The 21,448-nt window shown below is 39.0% G+C and overlaps 1 protein-coding gene and 1 pseudogene across 1 annotated transcript in view; both read right to left on the bottom strand.

The window, feature by feature from the left end:
- The window catches only part of EEIG2 (EEIG family member 2), a 105,950-nt gene that overhangs the window by 41,082 nt on the left and 43,420 nt on the right, over window positions 1-21,448 (bottom strand). The window contains exons 2-3 of the mRNA XM_065893168.1: window positions 12,751-12,871; window positions 3,718-3,747 (exon numbers count right to left, since the gene is read on the bottom strand). Coding sequence (XP_065749240.1) covers window positions 3,718-3,747; window positions 12,751-12,871 — 151 coding nt within the window. The remainder of the gene's footprint in view (window positions 1-3,717; window positions 3,748-12,750; window positions 12,872-21,448) is intronic.
- On the bottom strand, window positions 5,365-6,443 carry LOC136131607 (pleiotropic regulator 1 pseudogene; annotated as a pseudogene).

The raw sequence follows: 21,448 nt of genomic DNA, 5'->3' as shown, positions 1-21,448 counted from the left end.
TGCCTGCTTTAATGCTTTAAAACATGCAGTGAAGAACATATGAATGGCATTTAAGATGAAGATTTTTATTGTAGGATGGAGCATTATTTTAGTGGTTTTTAATTGGTATAAGAAGAATGAAGAATAAGAACTTAAGAGACCAGTTGAAGGACCACAAGCTCCAAAAGCAGTAAGTCAGGAACATATCAAGCCACAGGTAATATCTACCTAATCTTCACATGATTACTCTGGTCTTACTGCCTTTTTTAGGGGTCCAAGAGATCAGTAAAAAGCCTGGATATGTCCAGGGCAAAGCCAGATCCAAATGAACATGGGAAGACTCCTGTGGCTGTGTGATCACACATCATCCACATGCCTTATTTTATACATTATCCTTTCTCTTTGAACCTCCAATACCTTTTCCATCCACACTCTTTGCTGATGCCTTGCTTCCTATTTCACTCCGAAATAAAAGCAATCAAAAGAGCATTCAACTTCCACAAGCTCTTATCACCAGCCACATCTACTCGCCTACCTGAATCTGTGCCCACATGTTTACCTTCCCACTTACTGTAAGTGAGCTGGCTGTGCTCCCATCCAAGGCCAACCACTCTCCTCTCGCCTATTCAAGTTCATCGCTTCAGGGATTCTTCCCTCTCTATGGATCATTCCCAGAACACAAACATGCTGGATTTTCTCCCATCTTAATGAACAAAAGAAAACAAAACCTCATGCCATACCTCTCTCCAGTCTACTGTAATATTCTTCTGCTCCCCTTTGGAGCAAGACTCCTCGAAAGACATGTCTATATTGACTGTCTCTGATTCCTCTGTCCATGGCCACCTCGTCAACTTCATTTCCCCCTCTCCTCCTCATCCACTCTTCCAGCCACAAGGTCCTTTTCCTTGAAAAATGCCAAGATCATCTCAAGGCCTTTAGCACTTACTGTTCTTTTGCCTGATACATTCTCTCTTAGATCTCACAGTTTTCTTCCTCACTGCATTAGGGTCTATGTTCAAATGTCATCTCTCTAAAGGGGCCTCCCCTGACCATTCTAGAACATGCCTGGCTCCCCCCTCCCCTCCCCTGTAGCGGTCACTACAGCTTATCTGCTTTATTTTTCTTAATAGCTATCATCACATCATGTATATACACATTTCATATTTATTTTATTGTCTGTCCCCCTCCCTCAATCCCCCATTAGAATGTAAGCTCCCCAAAGTCAGGGATTTTTGTCTGTTTTGTTTACTGCTGTATCTCTAATACTTAAAATAGTGGCAGGGACAATGCTTGGCACATGGTAAGCAGTTAACATGTATTTTTTGAATAAAAAACAGCCCTTTGGCTCACCATCCACTGTTGGAATGCTGGTATTACAGTCACTAAGCATAAAGCAAGTTTTTTTAAAAAAAGAATCTGGTCAGTCCCCATTAAGAAAGCATGCTACGGTCAACATTTACTGAGCACTTTTTATGTGCCAGGCCCTGCTTTAAATACTGGAAAACAGTGATGAACAGGACAGATAAGAACCGTCTTGCAAGAGCTTACATTGTAATGAGGTACAAGAGAGTCCATATTTCCTTATGATTTTCTCTTTGGTTTCACTGAGATAACTGTCTCAGTAAAATGGCATATATATGTATATATATATATATTATAAATTGTAGGTATAACTGTGGTAGAGCTTCCTTCAATTGGCAAATAATTTTGAGCATCTTCATTCCAGATAATGTTAGGTATTAGGAATGTATATTATTCCTATTCTCAAGGAACTCATAGTTTAATAAGGGAAGATAGAAAAGGAAATAAATTCCTATCAAAAAGTATAAGTGCTGTGATAAAGGAAGGCACAATTACAAGAAAGAGAGGAAAAGAAAATTTCTCAGTGGGGAGGGATGACTAAGTTGAGTTTTTAATGATACATGAGTCTACAGAAGCACATGTATGGCAGGGAAAACATCAAGTCACAAGGCAACAAGGCTAAAACAGCACGGCACACTCCAGGAATGTTCTCTGGGCAGTATGTCTGAAGCATAAGGATGACTGAGTGAGTGGGTGAGTATGCAGATAGATGATTTGCAAACCAAGATGGGTCCAATATGCTAGGTTAAAGACTTTTCATTTCATTTTCCTTTACAGGCAATAGAGAGCTGCTGAAGGACTAAAAGTGGGGGAAGGATATGATCATCTTTGAATTTCAGAACAATCCCTCTGGCAATAATATAGAGGATGAACTGGTGGGAGACGACAGAGGCACAGAAAAGATAGGAGGCCAATGCAGGTTTTAAATAAGAAATAATGGAGGCATAACCTAGGGCAGTGGTCTTGGGACTGGAGAGAAGAGATGGTTTCAAAAGCTTTTTAGAAGGGAGATTTCTCACTGATCTGTCAGTCAAAGCAGACTGTTTTTTGCCTACCCAACATTCAATGCCCTGATAATCCTGGCTAGCAAGTCCTGGTTTTATTCAAGTGTCCACTCTTAGCTCATCCATGTACACAAGGAAAGTAACCCAACCTCTAGCTGACTGTAAAATTGTGATTAGTCTAAGCTAACCATGGCAATCCATTCCTACTGCCCATGACTAGTTGAGGAGTGGGCATATGATCCAGTTGTGTACAATCAAAGGTACAGGGAAATCCTCTGGGGGCCATGTAGGAAAAGTTTTCTCACTTGAAAAAGTCATAAATGGGGAAACAGCTGAGCTTTGTCATATGTGAATGTGTTGACTAAAACTTGAGCAGCTAGCCACCTCCTGACCATGAAGGGAGCTAGCCAAGGACAAAGCCATCACATAGAGAATGTAAGAAAAAAAGAGAAAAGTAACATGGATTCTTGATGATGTTCTTTAGTCAGTGGATTAACCAATCCTGGAGCAGCTCTATCTCACATCTATAGCTCTATCTCATATCTACCTGTTTTGTGAGATTAAAAAAATCTCTAGGTGAGGAGGGTTTTCTGTTACTTGTACCAAAGAGCATCCTAACTGATATTGCAGCCAACTAGTTTTAGAGGGGTAGGTAGATTTGATAGTTGAAACTAGTGCCCTGGTTCTTGGCTTAGATGCTTAGATGACGAGACTGATGGAGCTACCATCACAGAGAAATACAAGAGGAGTATGTGGGGAGTTCCCTGGTGGCCTAGTGGTTAGGATTCTGGGCTTTCACTACCGTGGCCCAGGTTCAATCCCTGGTCAGGGAACTGAGATCCTGCAAGTGACACAGCGTGGCCAAAAAAAAAAAAAAAAGTGGTTTAGAGATTAAAGAGGTTTAGAAATAAAAGAGTTGGGTTTCTGGTAGTATTATTAATTACTAATTCCTTCTATGCAGCAAAAAAGTCAGCACATTCATTAGTAATTCCATACAGCTAGTAAAAGTATAAAGGACAGCAGTGATCATGTATACAGAGTGCTAAGAGAGCACAGAGGGAGAGTCTTATTCCACTGGGGGTTGGGTGGGACTGAGGGAAACTGAATTAACAGTTGCAATTGTTTAATGCAAACCAGAGACTGTCTCCTAGTAAGGAAACTTAAACTTAAGAATAACATCCCATAATCAACATTTAGAAAGAATATGCCTATAATTTAACATTGGATCCAACTATTCAATCTCTGAGTTGCTTTATTTAAAAACAGCCAAGCTTAAACAGCAATTAGAAAAACAAACCATTTAATTTTTAAGCTTATAAATAGCAATGAATGATATTACAAATTCCAAAGGCATTAAAGAACACCAACTTACCTTTGCATAAGCTTTTCCACCTTTTAATTCCTGCCAAAGATAAAAAACACTATAAGGATATCATATGACTAAAGATTTAAAATTAAATATATGTCAAATAATTTTGAGGTAGATATTTACAGGCTAGTAAATACAGAGTAAAATTCTGATGATCTTAAATCCAACTGTTTGAATGTCCCCTGACCCCCTGAAAATAACCAGAATTTTTATTTAGAATTTAATTTAAATCTGAAGGAGACAAATGGTGAGAAGACAAGCTAATATTTAATCTATTTGCTGAAGAAGAAACTGCCAAAAATGTCCTGGACACATTGCAAGAACATGAATCACCAAAGAAAGGTTAAATTAATTACTGAGTTAAGCATATTAATAATATACTGTACAAAGATTTCAACAAGAGTTGAAACCCCCGCCCCAGAGACAACCACTGTTATCAATTTTTAGGAACTGTCCAAAAGATGTGTATATACATTTCTGCTTTACTCAAATGATAGCACACTTCTATACCTTACTTTTTTCCACTTAATATATATGGCATTGTTCTATGGTAATACAGTAGAAACTCCCTTATTTAATTCTTATCTAAGTGAAGGAGACTGGCAAAAGTGAAAAATAAAAAAAAAAAAGAAAGAAGAAAAAAATATATCTTAACATTTTAAAGTAAAATATATAACTACATTAATTTGCCAAATCCCTCAATTTAGGACATCACACAGATGCAAGAATTAAGTGTAAAACACTTAGAACACTGCTTAGTGCACAGTATAGGTACTCTGTATTATGTGTTTGCCATTAAAATTAGGGCCAAATTCTCCTCTCCTCACTCACTTTTTTTTTTTCTTGTGGGTTTTTTTTTCCTTTAAGTTTACAAAATACATGCTTATAGAAAATTAAAACATTATAGAAATATATAAAGCCAATCATGAAAGTTCTCCCATAATCCCACTCTCACAAAGCCACTGATAACAATGTGGTGTTACTTTTCCATTATTTTTTAGAGCATTAACAAGTTACTCTACCAAAAAAAAAAAAAAAAAAATGCTTGCACAGCTTCCTTTTTTATATAAGAGTAAAATTTGGACATGTTATTCCAGAGATATTTCTCACTCTTAATGGAGAGAAGCTACATGAAAATACCATAATCTATTATACCAGTCCCTTATTGTTAGGACATCTGGGCTAGTTTTAATTAAAGACAAAGGTGAAATAAACTTGCTGTGTACAGTTGTCAGATTATTCCCATTAGGCAGTTTCCTAGTAATTTCATTTCTAATGAAGAGTTAGCCAAAGATTCCAAGCATCTTCAGTATATTCTGGAAAACTACCCTCCTAAAGGTTGTAACAACTACACTCCCACCTACAGCATGCAAGATGGGATATGTATATTTGGAAATGCTTATTCAAAATTATGGTATAATTTCTTAATTTGAAACAAATTTTAAACTGATTGTTCCTGTAATTTTGTTTTCTAACTATAGAAAGTGAAGTGTGACAAATTTTCTTGCCTGATAGGGAATCAGGATGCTAAGGACAGGGTTTGTAAAACTCAGTATATGCCAGAAAGAGGCACAGGCACTTTTCTATGAAGTCTTCATAAAAGACTGCAGCCCTTGCTATAGCTTCAAATAAGTCCATTGGTATCTCCAGTTATTTCTCCAGGTTATTACTTCCAGTAATAATCTGTGGTTATGCAGCTTGACACCTCACTGCAGCCACCGCATTAGTATGTCCAGATAACGTGTGTACGCTGGCTTAAGTTCTCACATCCAAAATCCGTGCAGTTGAGTCTCAGCTACAGGTCACCAGCACGTTGATTGTTGGGTGCAGATCCAAACCATATACTGTACTCAGGTGTCCATGACAGTGCCTTATAACCTTATTATACTCAAGATCCCAGCAGTTGACTGGTTTGTCTTCTCCACAGGAGAACAGGTATTGCGCTCCTTGGGCTCGCTATCACACCACGCACAATACTGATGTGCGCTTTAACTTGCCACTGGCCAGTTAATGCCAGTTATAACTTGCCACTAGCCAAGTCCCAGATCTTTATAGTTCTGTCAGCAGATCTAGTAACAAACCACTGATTTCCAGGTTCCACAGCAATACATCAAACCCAGGCAAGGTGCCCACTGATCACTCTGTAGAGTTTCCACGGTGGGTGCCACTGAAGTTTTGGCATTGTAGGGGCTTTTTTAGCCATCAGTGTGGAGTTCTTGGCATTGCCACCGTCCATAACAACTGCCCCTGCAGGCTGTGACTGGTCAGGAGCCCCAGGGTGTCGGTATTCACCTCCAGCAGGTGCACTATGGTTTGCATCGACCCTGGCTTGAGAAGTAGGTAAGGCCACAGCTAAGGACCGTGCAGCTGATTCACTCAGCATTCTTCGGATCTTACTGTCCGCTGTCAAAGCAACCCCAGGTCCTGGTGGATATGGATGTGTACCTGTCACCAAACATTGAACTTCTTGTCCTTGACTGGCAGGACACTGTTTGTGTCCATATGAATCTGATGCATTCTGAGGGCCTTTCTCTTTAAGATTTTCTTTTGAGGTAGGCATATGCAACACAGGACCATACTCATTATGCAGCTTGATTGCCATTTCTCGTTTGTGACTGTTCATCCAAAGGCACAGGTTTTCCATTATCAGCCACAAACATGACATGGGTTCTCTTCAATAACCTGAACGCAAGTGTGTGCACAGAATGTTTCTGTACCTCCTCGACCATGACGCCATGGTCTGTGTAGTCGCTCCAGCAGGGAAGAAACACTCATCAACAGGATGGAAACCGCCGCCACAGCTCTCCCTCACTCACTTTTAAAAATGTGTTTGCTGAATGGAGCTGTCTCTTATCTTTCTTTCATAAACCAGATACACAATGCATTATCTACCATTTCCATCTTTAAAGAGGCAAATTGAAATAAGCTGAAGAGTAATCGATGGTAAATTCTATTGTTCGTGAATATGTGTTATCCCTCCCCTTCCCTGCCCGTTTAGTGAGGCTGTGGCCATGCCACCAGATCTACTCCATTATGAATTACCAAATTTTCCTTCTTTATTAGGTCACTGTCATATCATTAATAGTGCCTTTCATCAAACAAAGCAAAACAAAACTTTCTCCAGGTGATCCGTGTCTCTACTGGCTAATTCTTTTCTTTGCTCCCCTTTCAGCCAAACTCTTCAAAAGATTTACCCAAATATGCTGTATCCCACTCTCTATTCAACCTACTCTAATTGGGCTTTTGCCCTCATTTTTCCCTCTGCAGTGGCTCTAAGGATTGCCAATGATCTCCATTTTTATCAAAGCCAAAGGCTTTGTCTTATCTTACTTAATTTCACAACAGTATTTGACAGGCTTGGCCACTCTGCCTCCTTCCTTATACCATTTTGCTCTTTAAATTTCCAAGTGGCAACATTGCCTAGTTTTACTCCTACCTCTCTGGCTTCTCCTCACTCTCCTTGGCAAGACCTATTCCTTTATTCAACCTCTGTGGAAAGAATGCTAGTTGTATCCCAACTATCCATTCTCCCCCTCTCCGTAATAATAGAATCCTCTATTTTTAGTTGGGCATTGGCTACCCAAAATAAAGTAACTGACTACATTTTCCACTTGCTTTTTGTACTATGGCAGTGTAACTAAGATCTGGCCAAAAGTATACAAGAAGTGATATATATGAATTCTTCCTCCTTTCTTGTACCTGCTAAGTACTTTTATACTACCTCTAAGTGTTTGGTCTAGGCCTCTTGTCTTCTCTATCTACACTTTCTCCCTGGTTTATCCCATTCAGGTCTATGGCTTTAAATAAAAATTGTATGCTGATGACTCTCAAATCTTTATCTTTAGTCTGAACTTCTCCCGAGAGTAGTATTTTAAATGCCTACATGACATGTCCACTTGATGTCACATAGACACCTCAAATTTAACATGGCCAAGATAGGCCTACTGATCTCTATTCATCTGCCCCCAAAATTGCTCCACTTTGAGTTTTTGCCATTTCAATAAATAGCACAATCATCGACCCATATGCTGAGGCAAAAGGTCTAAGAGTTATTCTCAATTCAGTTTCCCTCATTCACTATATCCAATCCATTAGTGGCAGTCTACCTCCAAAATACATCCTGAATCATACCACCTCCACTGTTATAACTCCATGCCAAAACATAAGCATTCCTCACCTGAACTATTCCAATCAGTTAAGTGGTCTCTGTAATTCATCCTTCATGATCTTAAAAGATCACAAAGTGATCAGCAAAAGTGATCTTAAAGGATCATGTCTCTCCTTATTAAAATCCTCAAATTGATTCCAAATCTAATTGGAATAAAATCTAAACTCCTATAAGGCTCTACCTGATCCAGGGCTTTCAACCTCTTCATCAAGGACTTCCCTTTCCATGTTTTCCATGTTCCAGCTAGGCTGGTCTTCTATCTTTAAACATGTCGTATTTGTTGTTTATCCTGCATGAGGTTCACGGTACTTTTGAATCTGTGGCTCAGTATCTTTCATCAGTTTTAGAAGATCCTCAGTCACAATCTCTCACATCTCCTTCTAGGGCTCCAATTTTATGTGTGTGTGTGTGTGAAACCTTTACACTGTTTCCCATGTCTTACACTCTGTTATGTGTACCCCACCCTTTTTCTCTCCATGATTTAGTCTGGATATTTTACTTTGTCTTATTTTCCAAGGTTTTCTTCAGTTGTGACAAACCTGCTGTTAAATACATCTGTTGAGATTTAGTTTCATCTACTTAGCTTTGAATATCAGTTACTGTATTTTTCAGTTCTAGAATTCAATTTGATTTTTAAAATAGTTTCAAGTTCTCTGATTTCCTGTATTGATGACTAATTACACTTATTGTAAAAAGTCTGTCTTAGATCTTCTCCAAATCTGTATCTTCCATGGGTCTGTTTTTATTATCTATTTTTCCTTTTGATTTTGGTCATGTAGTCATGTCTTTTAGTATGCTTGGTAATCTGTGTGTGTGTGACAACTTGAAGAATAATTTTAGGCTCAGAGTAATGTTATTCTCCTCCAGAGAAAATATATTGATACATTTGCTTCTGGCAAGTAGTAAGGTCAGGGATTGAGTTAACCTTCATCCAAGCAGCAACTGAGCTGATTGGAAGCTGAATTTCAGTTTTTGTAAGGGTTGATCTATGGCCACTATACTCCTTCTTCTAGGCTGAAACTCTTAGAGAGCCTTAGACTAAAAGCTAAGAGAGTCCCAACTTAAAGCTTAGAGAGTCCCAACTAAAAGCTTGGGGTATTTACCAAGGCTCCTTCTGCTGGTACGCCCTGGACTCCATTTTTGTCCCCTTAGTCCTGTAAAATTGCCAGAATCATAGCTCAGCTTCTTAGCCTCTCCATCACTGCTTTTGGCTCAGCTCCTTAGCTACTGCTTACAAATGAGAAAATGCTTTGAGGGTAAAAGCAATGCCAAATGTCAGGCTCATCTCTTTAAGCTTCCCTGGTCTATGATTCTAAGCCTCTTAAATCCTTACTGAAGCAGCTTCTGATGTCTTCAAGCAGCTATTTTTAATATTTTGTCTAGCTTTTCTGGTTGTTCTCAGAGGGAAGGGTGGCCTGTAACAAGCCAGTCCATTAATTTCAGAAGCATAAATCCCCAGGTTTATTATAATCTTAGTGCCTGTTATGGAGTGAATTGTGTTCCCCACAAAAATATGTTGACATCTTAACCCACAGTACCTCAGAATATGACCCTATTTGGAAACAGAGGAGTCTTTACATAGGTAATCAAGTTAAAATGAAGTCCTAATCCAATATGACTGGTGTCTTAATAAAAAATGGGAAACCTGAACATAGACATGCACCGGAGTTAGACAGCCACAAGTCAAGGAAAGCCTTGTCTTCAGAGGGAGCATGGCCCTGCTGACACCTTGATTTTGGACTTCTGGCCTCTGTCTGTAAGACAATAAATTGTGTTAAGCCACCCAGATTGTGGTGCTTTGTTACAGCAGCCCTAGTGATCTAACAAAGGGCTTTTTAACTTTCAGGTCTGTGACAGTTAATTTTATGTGTCAACTTGACTGGGTCATGGGGTGCCCAGATATTTGGTTAAATATTATATCTTAAGGTATTTTTTGCAATGCAGAAAGTATTTATACAGTTGACTTTACTAAATTTTCTTTATGGGTTCTCACTTTTACATAATAATTAGATAGGATAGGTAGAGTAAGTTCAGTAAATATTTCCATTTACCAAGCATGGTAAGAGAATGCTAGTGGTTCACCAATATCTCTTCTCTCCTTCTTTAGTGTTGGAATCTGACAGCCACTCGGTTAGAGACTACATTCACAGCTTTTCTTCCGGTTTGGCATGATTACATAGCTAAGTTCTAACCAGTAGGACATGAGCAAAAGCCATTAGCACCACTTTTGAGTCACGCACTAAAAAGGAATACATTTGTTCTCATGTGGCTTTTTCTTCTTTCTCACTGGTGGAGAGATAACAAGACTAGAGCAACTTCCTTGGATCTAAAAATGGGCACCATAGAGTGAAGATGGCAGAGCTGCTCTACCAGCTCTGGATCCCTTGGCTACTACCCTAGAGAGACATACACTTCTATTTTTTTTAAGTTATCGCATATTTGGGTCTCTGTTTTAGCAACTTATCATATATGCCTTAACTAATACACCAAACCATTACAGTCTGAAGAACTGGTTTATTTCAGTTGAATAAGCCCTACCTTAAGTAGCAAAAAAATAAAGAAAAGTTAAAAAAAAAGGAATTCTGAGTTATCCTCTACTATAAATTGGTTACATATTTTCCTTTTCTTAAAATTCAAAGACAGATCATCTTTCAAAAATCATGATTTAAACTCCATTTAGAAAAGGTTTCTAAAAAACTAAAGATAGAACTACCATATGACCCAGCAATCCCACTACTGGGCATATACCCTGAGAAAACCATAATTCAAAAGGACACATGTACCCCAATGTTCACTGCAGCACTATTTACAATAGCCAGGACATGGAAACAACCTAAATGTCCAACAATAGATGAACAGATAAAGAAGATGTGGTACATATATACAATGGAATATTACTCAGCCATAAAAAGGAATGAAACTGGGTCATTTGTAGAGATGTGGATGGACCTAGAGTCTGTCATACAGAGTGAAGTAAGATAGAAAGAGAAAAACAAATATCATATATTAACACATGTATGTGGAATCTAGAAAAATGGTACAGATGAACCTATTTGTAGGGCAGGAATAGAGACGTAGACGTACAGAATGAACATGTGGACACGGGAGGAAGGGGAGGGTGGGACGAATTGGGAGATTAGGTTTGACATAAGTACACTACCCTGTGTAAAATAGACAGCTAGTGGGAACCTGCTGTATAGCACAGGAAGCTCAGCTCGGTGCTCTGTGATGACCTAGATGGGTGGGATGGTAGGGGTGGGAGGGAGGTCCAAGAGGGAGGGGATATATGTATACATAGCTGATGCACTTCATTGTACAGCAGAAACTAACACAAAATTGCAAAGCAATTTTACTACAATAAGAAAAAAAGAAAAAGTTTCAAAGTAAGAGTCACAGCAGGAATTAAGTTTGCAAGGGAAGAAGGTAGAATGATTTACTTACCTCTTGGTTAATCCTAATAACTCAATGAGGAAGTTATTATACCCTTATTTGGATGAGGAAAACTGATTTTTAAAAGTCAGGAGAGAGCTTCCCTGGTGGCACAGTGGTTGAGAGTCCACCTGCCGATGCAGGGGACACAGGTTTGTGCCCCGGTCCGGGAAGATCCCACATGCTGCAGAGTGGCTAGGCCCGTGAGCCATGGCCGCTGAGCCTGCGCTCCACAACGGGAGAGGCCACAACAGTAAGAGGCCCGCGTACCGCAAAAAAAAAAAAAAAAAAAAAAAAAAGCCAGGAGAACTGCTTAAGGTTTCACAGTTAATAGATGATATATCTGGGATTCAAACCCAGGTCAATATGATGCCATACACACTTTCACAGCACCATCCTTCCCTTAAAAAAGCCTCCATTCAACTATTGCTGCTCCAAATGACTATTTTAGAGGTCTGTTTTCATTAAAGGCTTAAAACCTATAAAACGTATGTATGTGCTTGTGATATATTTTAACTGAGTAAATTAAGCAGTATAAGAGAAATTAAAATACAATCATATACATCATAGTGTTATCAGTTCACTCAAAAAACAGAATAAAAAAGCTAAAAACACAACTTTTTATCCGATACAGAAGGATGCAAAACTGGAGTGGAAAAGAATGAGGCAAGGGACTCTTGCTTTTCATTCTAAATAGTTCTCTATTTAATTTCTGAACATGTATATGTTATTACTTTGGCTATTTAAAAAATGTATATAAAATGTAAAACATGAAGTTTACATTTTAAAGCAAGTAGTTTAATTCACCAGTAGTGGCTTCCTAATGGATTTCTCTTTTTCACCCCAAAGAGGTAGGACATATATATGATATATATTAAGTTGAAACAATCTGAGATTGCAATTTTTTTAGATTATTGGTAATATGCTTCCACTTAATAAGTGGAAAAGGAACTATATAAAAAAGAAAACATGGACTTAGAATCAGAAAGATTTGTGCTTGAGTTCCTACTTTGTCAGTTATTAGCTGAGTGAATTTGGGCAAGAAACAACCTCTCTGAGCCTTGGTTTTCCTGAAAATGGAAAAAATAACACATATCTTCAGGGTTGTTATTAGACACCAAATATGTCAAGTCCCTAAAACCAGTGCCTAATAAAGAAGAGAAACTTAATGGATGGCAGGATAGAGACATTTACAGCCCCCAAACTAATACAAATAATTATATGTACAGTGATGATGAGATGAAGGTTCTTGAATAATATGTTAATTTATAACTTCAGATTCCTCATATTTGTCATAGTAATTTAAATTATGCTGCGAGTGTGAAGTGAAATTACATATAACAGCTCTAACAATAAAGTACAGCTAAATAAAGTGAGTCAGTGACTACGGAACTTATCATGGTTTCTGAAAGGGGAGAAGTACGAGGCTGTTTTTATACCTTCCTCACAGATACTCTGTAGATACAAGGGTCTAGGATGCCTGTGGTGGCACTTGCACTCATTTTGCACATAAATGAGAACTTCTTTCTCCAGTGAACACAGTTTGCTTGCACCACCTCCCTGAGGGGAAAAAAAAAAAAGAACCAGTTAATTAACTAGTATTGATGACATGTTAAAAAATAAAAAGCACACACACTCTTTCACTCAAGTCTATCATGCAAACATGACATATTAAAAACCAGTATTTGGAAACAATGAAACTTGAAGAAAACAAATTCCTAACAATGTGATCTGAAAATCTTTAGAAAGTTTTATTATCCACAGGAAACTGAAAAAAAAAGTGAATTTCCTTATCAATTTAATCAATATAAACTGATGCTTCACTATTCATTCATTCAACACACACTACACATTTGTTTGTATTAGATGTGATGAGTATGTGCTAGGTGATTAAAATACGAAGATCAGAATGACAGTGTTTCTAACGTTATATGGCTTATAGTTTAGTTAGCATAAGAGACAGAAATATGAACAATACTTATTCTAAAATGAGCTACTGTCACAGTTTCACTCCTATTCCAGCCATAAGAGCAACAGCAGCTACCATTTATGGACAGTTTACCACATGCTATTTAATCTCACAACAACCCTAGGAGGTAGCTGGCATTATCCTCACTTTACAGGTAAGGAAACTGAAGCACAAGGAGAGAAGATAACTCTAGGTCATTTAGGTAGGAAGTAGCATAACTAGCATTTAAACTAGGCTCATTTAACTCAAAAGTCCACTTGTCTATTTCGTCCAACAACTCTGCTCTTTCAAGTTTCCAGGCCTCTGTACACGCTGTTCCCTCTACCATTCCCTTAGAAAGGAAGGATAATTATTCCTCTAACATCAGAAGAAAAGAAAGGCAGTGGGCAAAAATAAAGACAAAGCTGGAGAAAGCAAAAAGGAAAGGCAAGAGAGCCCAGGTTAGTTTTCATTTTCTTAGGAAAGTAATAGATGAGGTTACTTCTACAGGATGATTGATAGTAGCTGATGGGCGAGCTGTAAGTTTAGATAAAGGCTGAGGACGGTGAATGTGACAGGGAGTCAACTTAGTAGCTGCCTCAGTGAATAAAATGAGTTTGCATTGGGACAAATCAATTTGGTTTTATGGATTTCTCCATCAATGCACAGAAATCCAAGAACAAGAAGTACAAAAACAAATATAATTTAAAAACCAAGTATGTGTTTGTGTGTGGTACGTGCACGTATGTTTACTTATATACATGTAAACAGACATGCAAACAGAGAGGAGGGTGTGTATTTTATCATAGGTTTAACTGTCATAACTTTAGCTTTTTTGTTTTCATTAGGAAGCTTTAGGTGATTTAATGAATTATGATATGACGAGAATGTATATGTGTTCTTAGGGGAGTTTCCCTAGAAATCCAGCAGGGGTGCAATTTATCTGTATGGTCACAACACAGGCAGATTGAGAGTTGTTTGGCAAAGGACAGATCTGAAGGTGTTTGTTAGGCAACCTAAGGCATCCACAGTAAGATGAGAAGTAGCTAACCTGTACACTCAAAAATAGTGAATTAAAAAAATCATTGAATAATAATGAAAATAACAAGCAAGAAAAAATAAAACCAGAATTTTTTTTATTGTTGTTTCTCTCTCAACATCTCTTGGCCTCAAGGCTTGGTCAAGTAATCAGCCGTGGCCTCTGGAGCTTCCCAAAAAAGGTATGCAGATATAACAATGTCCCAGTACTCCTGGACCCTTCAAGAGTATGCTGAGCTTCAAGGCACTTTGCTGTTCCTGTTACTAAGACCACCGATATAATGATCAAGAATCAGAGATAACAGTAAAAAAAAAAAACCCTGTTATTTTACTTTTCTGATAAAATTACATTAAAACTTCTGGTTAAGGATGGCAGTTTGGGTACCTGTATTAGCCTCTGCTTCCTCCCCAAAATCTTCTAAATTAAAAAAAAAAAAAATTTGAAGTCACCATCACCAAGGACAAAGAGAACCAGACAGGAGACAAAAAGAAGTGGACAGGGACAGACAAGTGATAACTGATTAAGCAAACTGAAGAAAGCTGAACCTTAAGCTGGTAATAATGAAAGCCATGAGAAGGAATCTAAAATTGGTCTTGAAGTAGAATGAAGGAAGCCCAAAAGGCAGAAGGATTGATTGAAAACTGTTTTAGAAACAGAACCTCAGATCCTGTGACTCCTGCAGAAGACTGAGATCATTCTCCTGACAAGGTAAGACAAAGGGATCTCTGAAACACCTGACTTGAGGGCAAGGTATTGAAAATGGCATGATAGCATGACCATATTGGGGGAGGTGGATTAAAGATGACTCACTGAATGCTGAAGCCTCCAATCTTCTCCCTTAACCTGCCTCCTCAGAATGCTGGAGCCAGGGCATATTCTTCAAGATGTGGAAAGAATATTCCCTGGGGAAGCCAATCAGCCCCAAAGAAAATGAGATGGATGTTGAGGGTTCCCAACAAAACAATCTACAGTGAAAATCTGAATCAATGAGCACCCACCATATGCACAAAGCTAATTAACTTTTAGTGCTTCGTAGTAAATGAGCAGACACTTATCTTAATATGAAAGACAGAGATAAAAAAAGAGCAAAAAGCAACTTGAAGAAAACTAAGTCTATGCTGGAAGAAGAAAAGATTCTCAGAGAGAAAGAAAGTACATCTACTATACAGGAATAGGATGCTGTTAAATTTTAAAAAAGGAACATACAGGAAACTAAAAAGTACTCGTGGAAATCAAAACTACTGGGCTTGATATTCTGTTTGTGATTCCAGATCCACTCTGCCCTTTGCTGTGGCCCAGGAGGCTGGCTTTTATGGACTATATCAACCAGGCTCCCCTGCCCTCTGCCTCTGCATGTGCTAAAGGGACAAACAACGCAAAGATGAAGCGCAGGAGGAGAGAGAAGTTGGTGTATTTTTCTCTTACTCCTTCCCTGTCAGGCCACGTGAAAAACAGGGAAGTGGCTGGGGACTGCAATTTTCCACAATATACCTTGTAGAACTTAGACTCAAAACTATATACGTTTAGGGACTTTCCTGGAGGTCCAGTGGTTAAGACTCCATGTTCCCAATGCACGGGGCATGGGTTCTAGCCCTAGTTGGGGAACTAAGGTCCTGAATGCCACATGGCGTGGCCAGAAAAAAGCCAAACAAAAAAATAAACTATATGTATTTATAACTTGGTTAAAATAAAAACCAAATTTAAAAAGTTGTCTAGTATTAAATAATCTGAAAATGGGAACAAAAGTATATAACATTGCAAGCCATTTTTTTCTAACTGCTTAAAAAAAAAAAACCCAAGAACCTTCTTTATTGGCTAATACATGAAAACTAAATGGTATCTTAAAATGTTTTTCAGCCAATTATTCTAGAAATTATGTCATAAGTATAAAAAAATCCATTTATACTCAGTGCAAAACCCTAAAACTTTGCTTTATATTCTGCTACTTTTCATTACTTTGTGAAAGAGTTCCTCAGCAATACTAATTACAGAAATACATCTGTAGATTTTTACCTAGTTTAAAACGCCCTTATAATGTAGCAGCCTTTACATACCAAATGGTATATGCTATCACAAATGGAGGGCAGCTTTGGCCTGAGTAATAAAAATAAGAGAAATCAAGCCAACTTCATATGTGGGTGTTTTTCTTTAACACATAAGTAGGGCTTCCCTGGTGGTGCAGTGGTTGAGAGTCCACCTGCCGATGCAGGGGACACGGGTTCGTGCCCCGGTCTGGAAAGATCCCACATGCCACGGAGCGGCTGGGCCCATGAGCCATGGTCACTGAGCCTGCATGTCTGGAGCCTGTGCTCCACAACAGGAGAGGCCACAACAGTGAGAGGCCTGCGTACTGCAAAAAAAAAAAACCCCAAAACCCCAAACAAACAAAAAAACACATAAGTAGGAAAGGAGTATCTACAGAAACATTGGTCTAGTTTGGCTAGAGAGTGGAGGAAAGCAACATTAAGTCTGGTAGACTTGGGAAGAAACAAGAGATTAAAAAACTTTACCATTACAAATACAGGTAGATAATTGATATCATAGTATAGAATAGAGGTGAAGAGTAAGTTTTCATAAAGGATATAATGTTAAATCTTAAGGGAAAAGAGTATGCTTCTATAACCCTATGTTCCCATCTACTTACTACCACCCTCTTTCCCTTCAGATCCAAGCTCTTTGAAGATAATGACGACAACAATGACAGCATTTATTGAGTGCTTATTATACAACAGGCATTGTTGTAAATACTTTACATGTATTAACTCATTGAGACCTCAAAACAACTTTATGAGGAAGGTACTATTAGCTCCATTTTATAGATAAAAGAAAAGGAGAAAGTCAGTGACTTGTTTGGAACTGGAATTTGAAGACCTTCTACAGTGTAGACATTTTCCTTCTATTTCCTCACCTCTTAGTTACTTTTCCATGCCCTCAATCAGGCTTCTGTCCTCCACCACTCCCCTGAAACTGCTCACCAGTGAACAATTAACTGCCAAATCCAATGAGTTTTTTATTATCGTAGTTGACTCCTCTTATATGTTCTTGAAATACTCTAGTCCCTTTCTACTTCTGTGACTAGCTCTTCTCAGCTTCTTCTGTCACCTCAAAATGCTGATGTCCACCACTTAAAATGCTGATGTCTCTATCTCTAGCTTTCTTTCCTTTTTACTTTTATGGCCTTAACTACTATGTATACACTGAGAATATATAAATTTGAAGTCTTCTACTTTAGTCATTGGATTAATATATCCACCAATTTACTAGCGATCTCCACCTAGAACTCTTAGTCTCTAGGAAAGGCTTTAAGCCTCTGACCTCTGTCCACAATGGTACTCACCAGTAGGCTGGTTACCCACCAGATTAACTAGTTAGCTAAACTAGTCAATGGATTGCCCAGGTGCATATGTGATAGAGATTGCCAGTTGCTTATCCAATATCCAGTCTCGTCTCTTCTTTAAAAACACAAACCTGGGACTTCCCTGGCAGTCCAGTGGTTAAGACTTTGCCTTCCAGTGCAGGGGGTATGGTTCGATCCCTGGTCAGGGAGCTAGGATCTCACATGCCTCATGGCCAAAAAAACCAAAGCATAAGACAGAAGCAATATTGTAGCAAATTCAGTAAAGACTCAAAAAAAAAAAAAATCGTCCACATTAAAAAAAAAAATCTAAAAGAAACAAAAACCAAAACAAACAGAAACCTGATTTTATTCAGAATGGCAACGTGTCCAGTTAAAAGACTGCATTTTCCCATTCTTCCTTGCAGCTTGGGGTAGCCATGGGATTGAGTACAAGCCAATGATATAAATGGAAGTTACTGGGTATAACTTCTAGAAAGACGCAATAAAAGAAATATAGTTAAGATATGTCCTTTTACCTTTCCTCTTTTCTTCCTTCCTCTACCTAGAAAACTGTAATGACAACAGCTAGAGTGTCAATAGCCATCTTGGACCATAAGGTTACCTTGAGGAAAAGCAATGTGATGATAGTGCACAGAGACAGAAGAAAGATGGGTCCCAATAATCATGCAGCCCTCTCTCCCTCCAAACTTACACCTTATTATTTAAAATGCTTACTTGGGGTTTTGTTATATGTAGCTTAACCAAATCCTAATTGATATAGCCTAAGACTGATCATTCCCAAATAAAGGAATCTGTAAAATTCAAATGTTATTCTCATCATGGTAGGTGCTCCAGGAATCCCAGAGTCCTGTTCTCCTCATTTAAAATTACTGTACGAAGCAAGACAGAGTAAGAGGTTCCTAGCCCTCATCCTCTTACAGAAACAACTATTTGGCAGACATCCACAAACAAAAGTGGCTTTGTGGGAACCTTGGGTTCCAGGTAGGAGGCTGTGACCCTCGGATGGAGCCCCAAAACTAAGGAGGGCTGCTTTGAGAAGGCAGGCCTGCACCTCATTTGGTACTAGATTTATTAATTTCCTTTGGTGATATCATGTTTACCTGACTCTTCGTGATCTGTGTAGTCTTGCGTGGTGTCTGTGCGTTTGAAAGAGAAGACACCTCTTCCAGTCTTTACAGACTGGTTTAGGCAGGTAAAGACCTTCTCCTGCCAGAAGACTTCAATATCTCACTCACTATAATGGATCGATCATCCAGACAGAAAATCAGTGAGGAAACAGAACTGGACAACACTATGGAACCAATGGACTTAACAGATATATACAGAACTTTCTATCTATCAGCAGAAGAATACACGTTTTTCTCAAGTGCACACAGAACATTCTTCAGGATCAATCACAAGTTAGGTCAAAAGAAGTCAACAGATTTAACGAGATCTAAATCACTCCAAGTATCTTTTCCAGCCACAATGGAATGAAACTAGATACCAGTAACAGTAAGAAGATGGGGAAATTCATAAATATATTGAAACTAAACAACATACCCCTGAACAGCCATTTGTTCAAAGAATAAATCAAAAGGGAGTTAAAAAAATATCTCAAGACAAATAAAAACAAAACCACAACATACCAAAACTTATGGACTGTAGCAAAAGCATACTAAATTTACAGCAATAAACGCTTCCATTAAAAAAGAAAGCTCTCAAACAAACCTAACTTTATACCTCAAAACCTGAAGAAGAAGAAACTAAGCATAAAGTTAGAAGACTGAAGGAAATAATAAAGATTACAGAGGACATAAATCAAATAGAAAAGCAACAGAAAAAAATCAACAAAGAGTTGCGTATATAAAAAGTAAACAAAATCAACAAACCCTTGGCTAGATAAATTTGAAAAAAGAGAGAAGACTCAAATAAAACCGGAAATGAAAGTGGAGATATTACAACAGATGCTTCAGAAATAAAAAGGACCATAAGGGGCTATTATGAACAATTACATGCCAACATATTGGATGACCCAGAAGAAATCAATAAATTCCTAGAAATATACAACCTATCAAAACAATCAAGAAGAAAAAGAAAACCTGAACTGACCAATAAAAAATAAGGAGACTGAGTCAGTAATCAAAAACGTCTCTACAAAAAAAAAGCCCAAGACCAGCTAGCTTCATGGGTGAATTCTACCAAATACTCAAAGAATACCAATCCTTCTTAAACTTTTCCAAAAAACAGAAAAGAGGGAAACTCATTTTATAAGCAGCAGCATCCTGATACCAAAGCCAGACAAAAACACCACAAGAAAATAAAACTACAGGCCAATATCCCTGATAAAGATAGATGCAAAAATCCTCAGTAAGAGTGTTTCCTGCAGGCGCCACAGAGTTGATATTCAAGTAAGAAGAGCTCTCCCAGCCGTCGGTTCTGGATGCCCTCCGCCCGCACAGCTGCCAGCCTGTGTCCATCCTCAGGGTAATGACCACGCTCTCTCCATCTGTGATCCTGACCTTCTTCAGCTCCTAGAGCTGCTCCAAAGGGTCGTGGTTCTGGCGCATGGCGGACAGGGAGGAGGCCACAAGGCGTGTGTCACCAGCACGTGCAGAGGACTCGCCATCGCAGTGTTCACTTGGAGAACACTGGCGCCACCCAAGGAGGCTGAAATCAAAGGACTCCAAGAAAGCACAGTCACAAGAGAAAGGAGGGCAAATACCTGGAAGCATCACTTAGAGGAGAGCCACGTAAGAGAGCTGTCCCATAAAGATAGCTGAATTGACTTTTGTGTGAAATGAAGGTGTGAAGATTTGGAGGCACCTCCAGTGCGAGGGCTTTTAAACCACCACCCCTCTCCTGATCCCTCTGGAAGGAAAAGCCAGCCCAGCTGAAGGGGGGGAGTCAAGGAAAAGCCTCTGGACTTGTGTGCATCACATCCTTGGCTTTGGAGTTTAAGAACACGAGAGAGAATTAACTGCGTTGCAAAAGAATCCATTGGAGAATGTTTCAAGATGTAGAACCCTTATATGTGAAGTGTCCCTAATGAAGTTGAAGCATCCACATTGAAATTTCTTCGTCTTGTGGAACTGAAGACTGCCACTGGAAAGCTGCATCATGAGCTACTTGGGCTTCTAAAGTGTCCAGTGGGTTTTTAATTACATAAGCCGTGTGGATGAAAGGCTCTTGGTGCTGCAGCCAGGAGTCAGTGCTGTGCCTCTGAGGTGCGAGAGCCAACTTCAGGACACTGGTCCACAAGAGACCTCCCAGCTCCATGTAATATCAAACAGTGAAAATCTCCCAGAGATCTCCATCTCAACACCAGCAAGCTACAGTGCTGGACACCCTATGCCGAACAACTAGCAAGACAGGAACACATCCCCACCCATTAGCAGAGAGGCTGCCTAAAACCATAATAAGTCCACAGACACCCCAAAACACACCACCAGACGTGGACCTGCCCACCAGAAAGACAAGATCCAGCCTCATCCACCAGAACACAGGCACTAGTCCCCTCCACCAGGAAGCCTACACAACCCATTGAACCAACCTTAGCCACTGGGGACACACACCAAAAACTACAGGAACTACGAACCGGCAGCCTGCAAAAAGGAGACCTCAAACACAGGAAGATAAGTAAAATGAGAAGACAGAAAAACACACAGCAGATGAAGGAGCAAGATAAAAACCCACCAGACCTAACAAATGAAGAGGAAATAGGCAATCTACCTGAAAAAGAATTCAGAATAATGATAGTAAGGATGATCCGAAATCTTGGAAGTAGAATGGACAAAATGCAAGAAACAGTTA

The sequence above is a fragment of the Phocoena phocoena genome, chromosome 1 (genome assembly GCF_963924675.1).
Source record: "Phocoena phocoena chromosome 1, mPhoPho1.1, whole genome shotgun sequence".
Lineage (NCBI taxonomy): Eukaryota > Metazoa > Chordata > Mammalia > Artiodactyla > Phocoenidae > Phocoena > Phocoena phocoena.
Note: the sequence above shows the minus strand (reverse complement) of the source record. Positions and strands in the feature narration are given on the sequence as shown.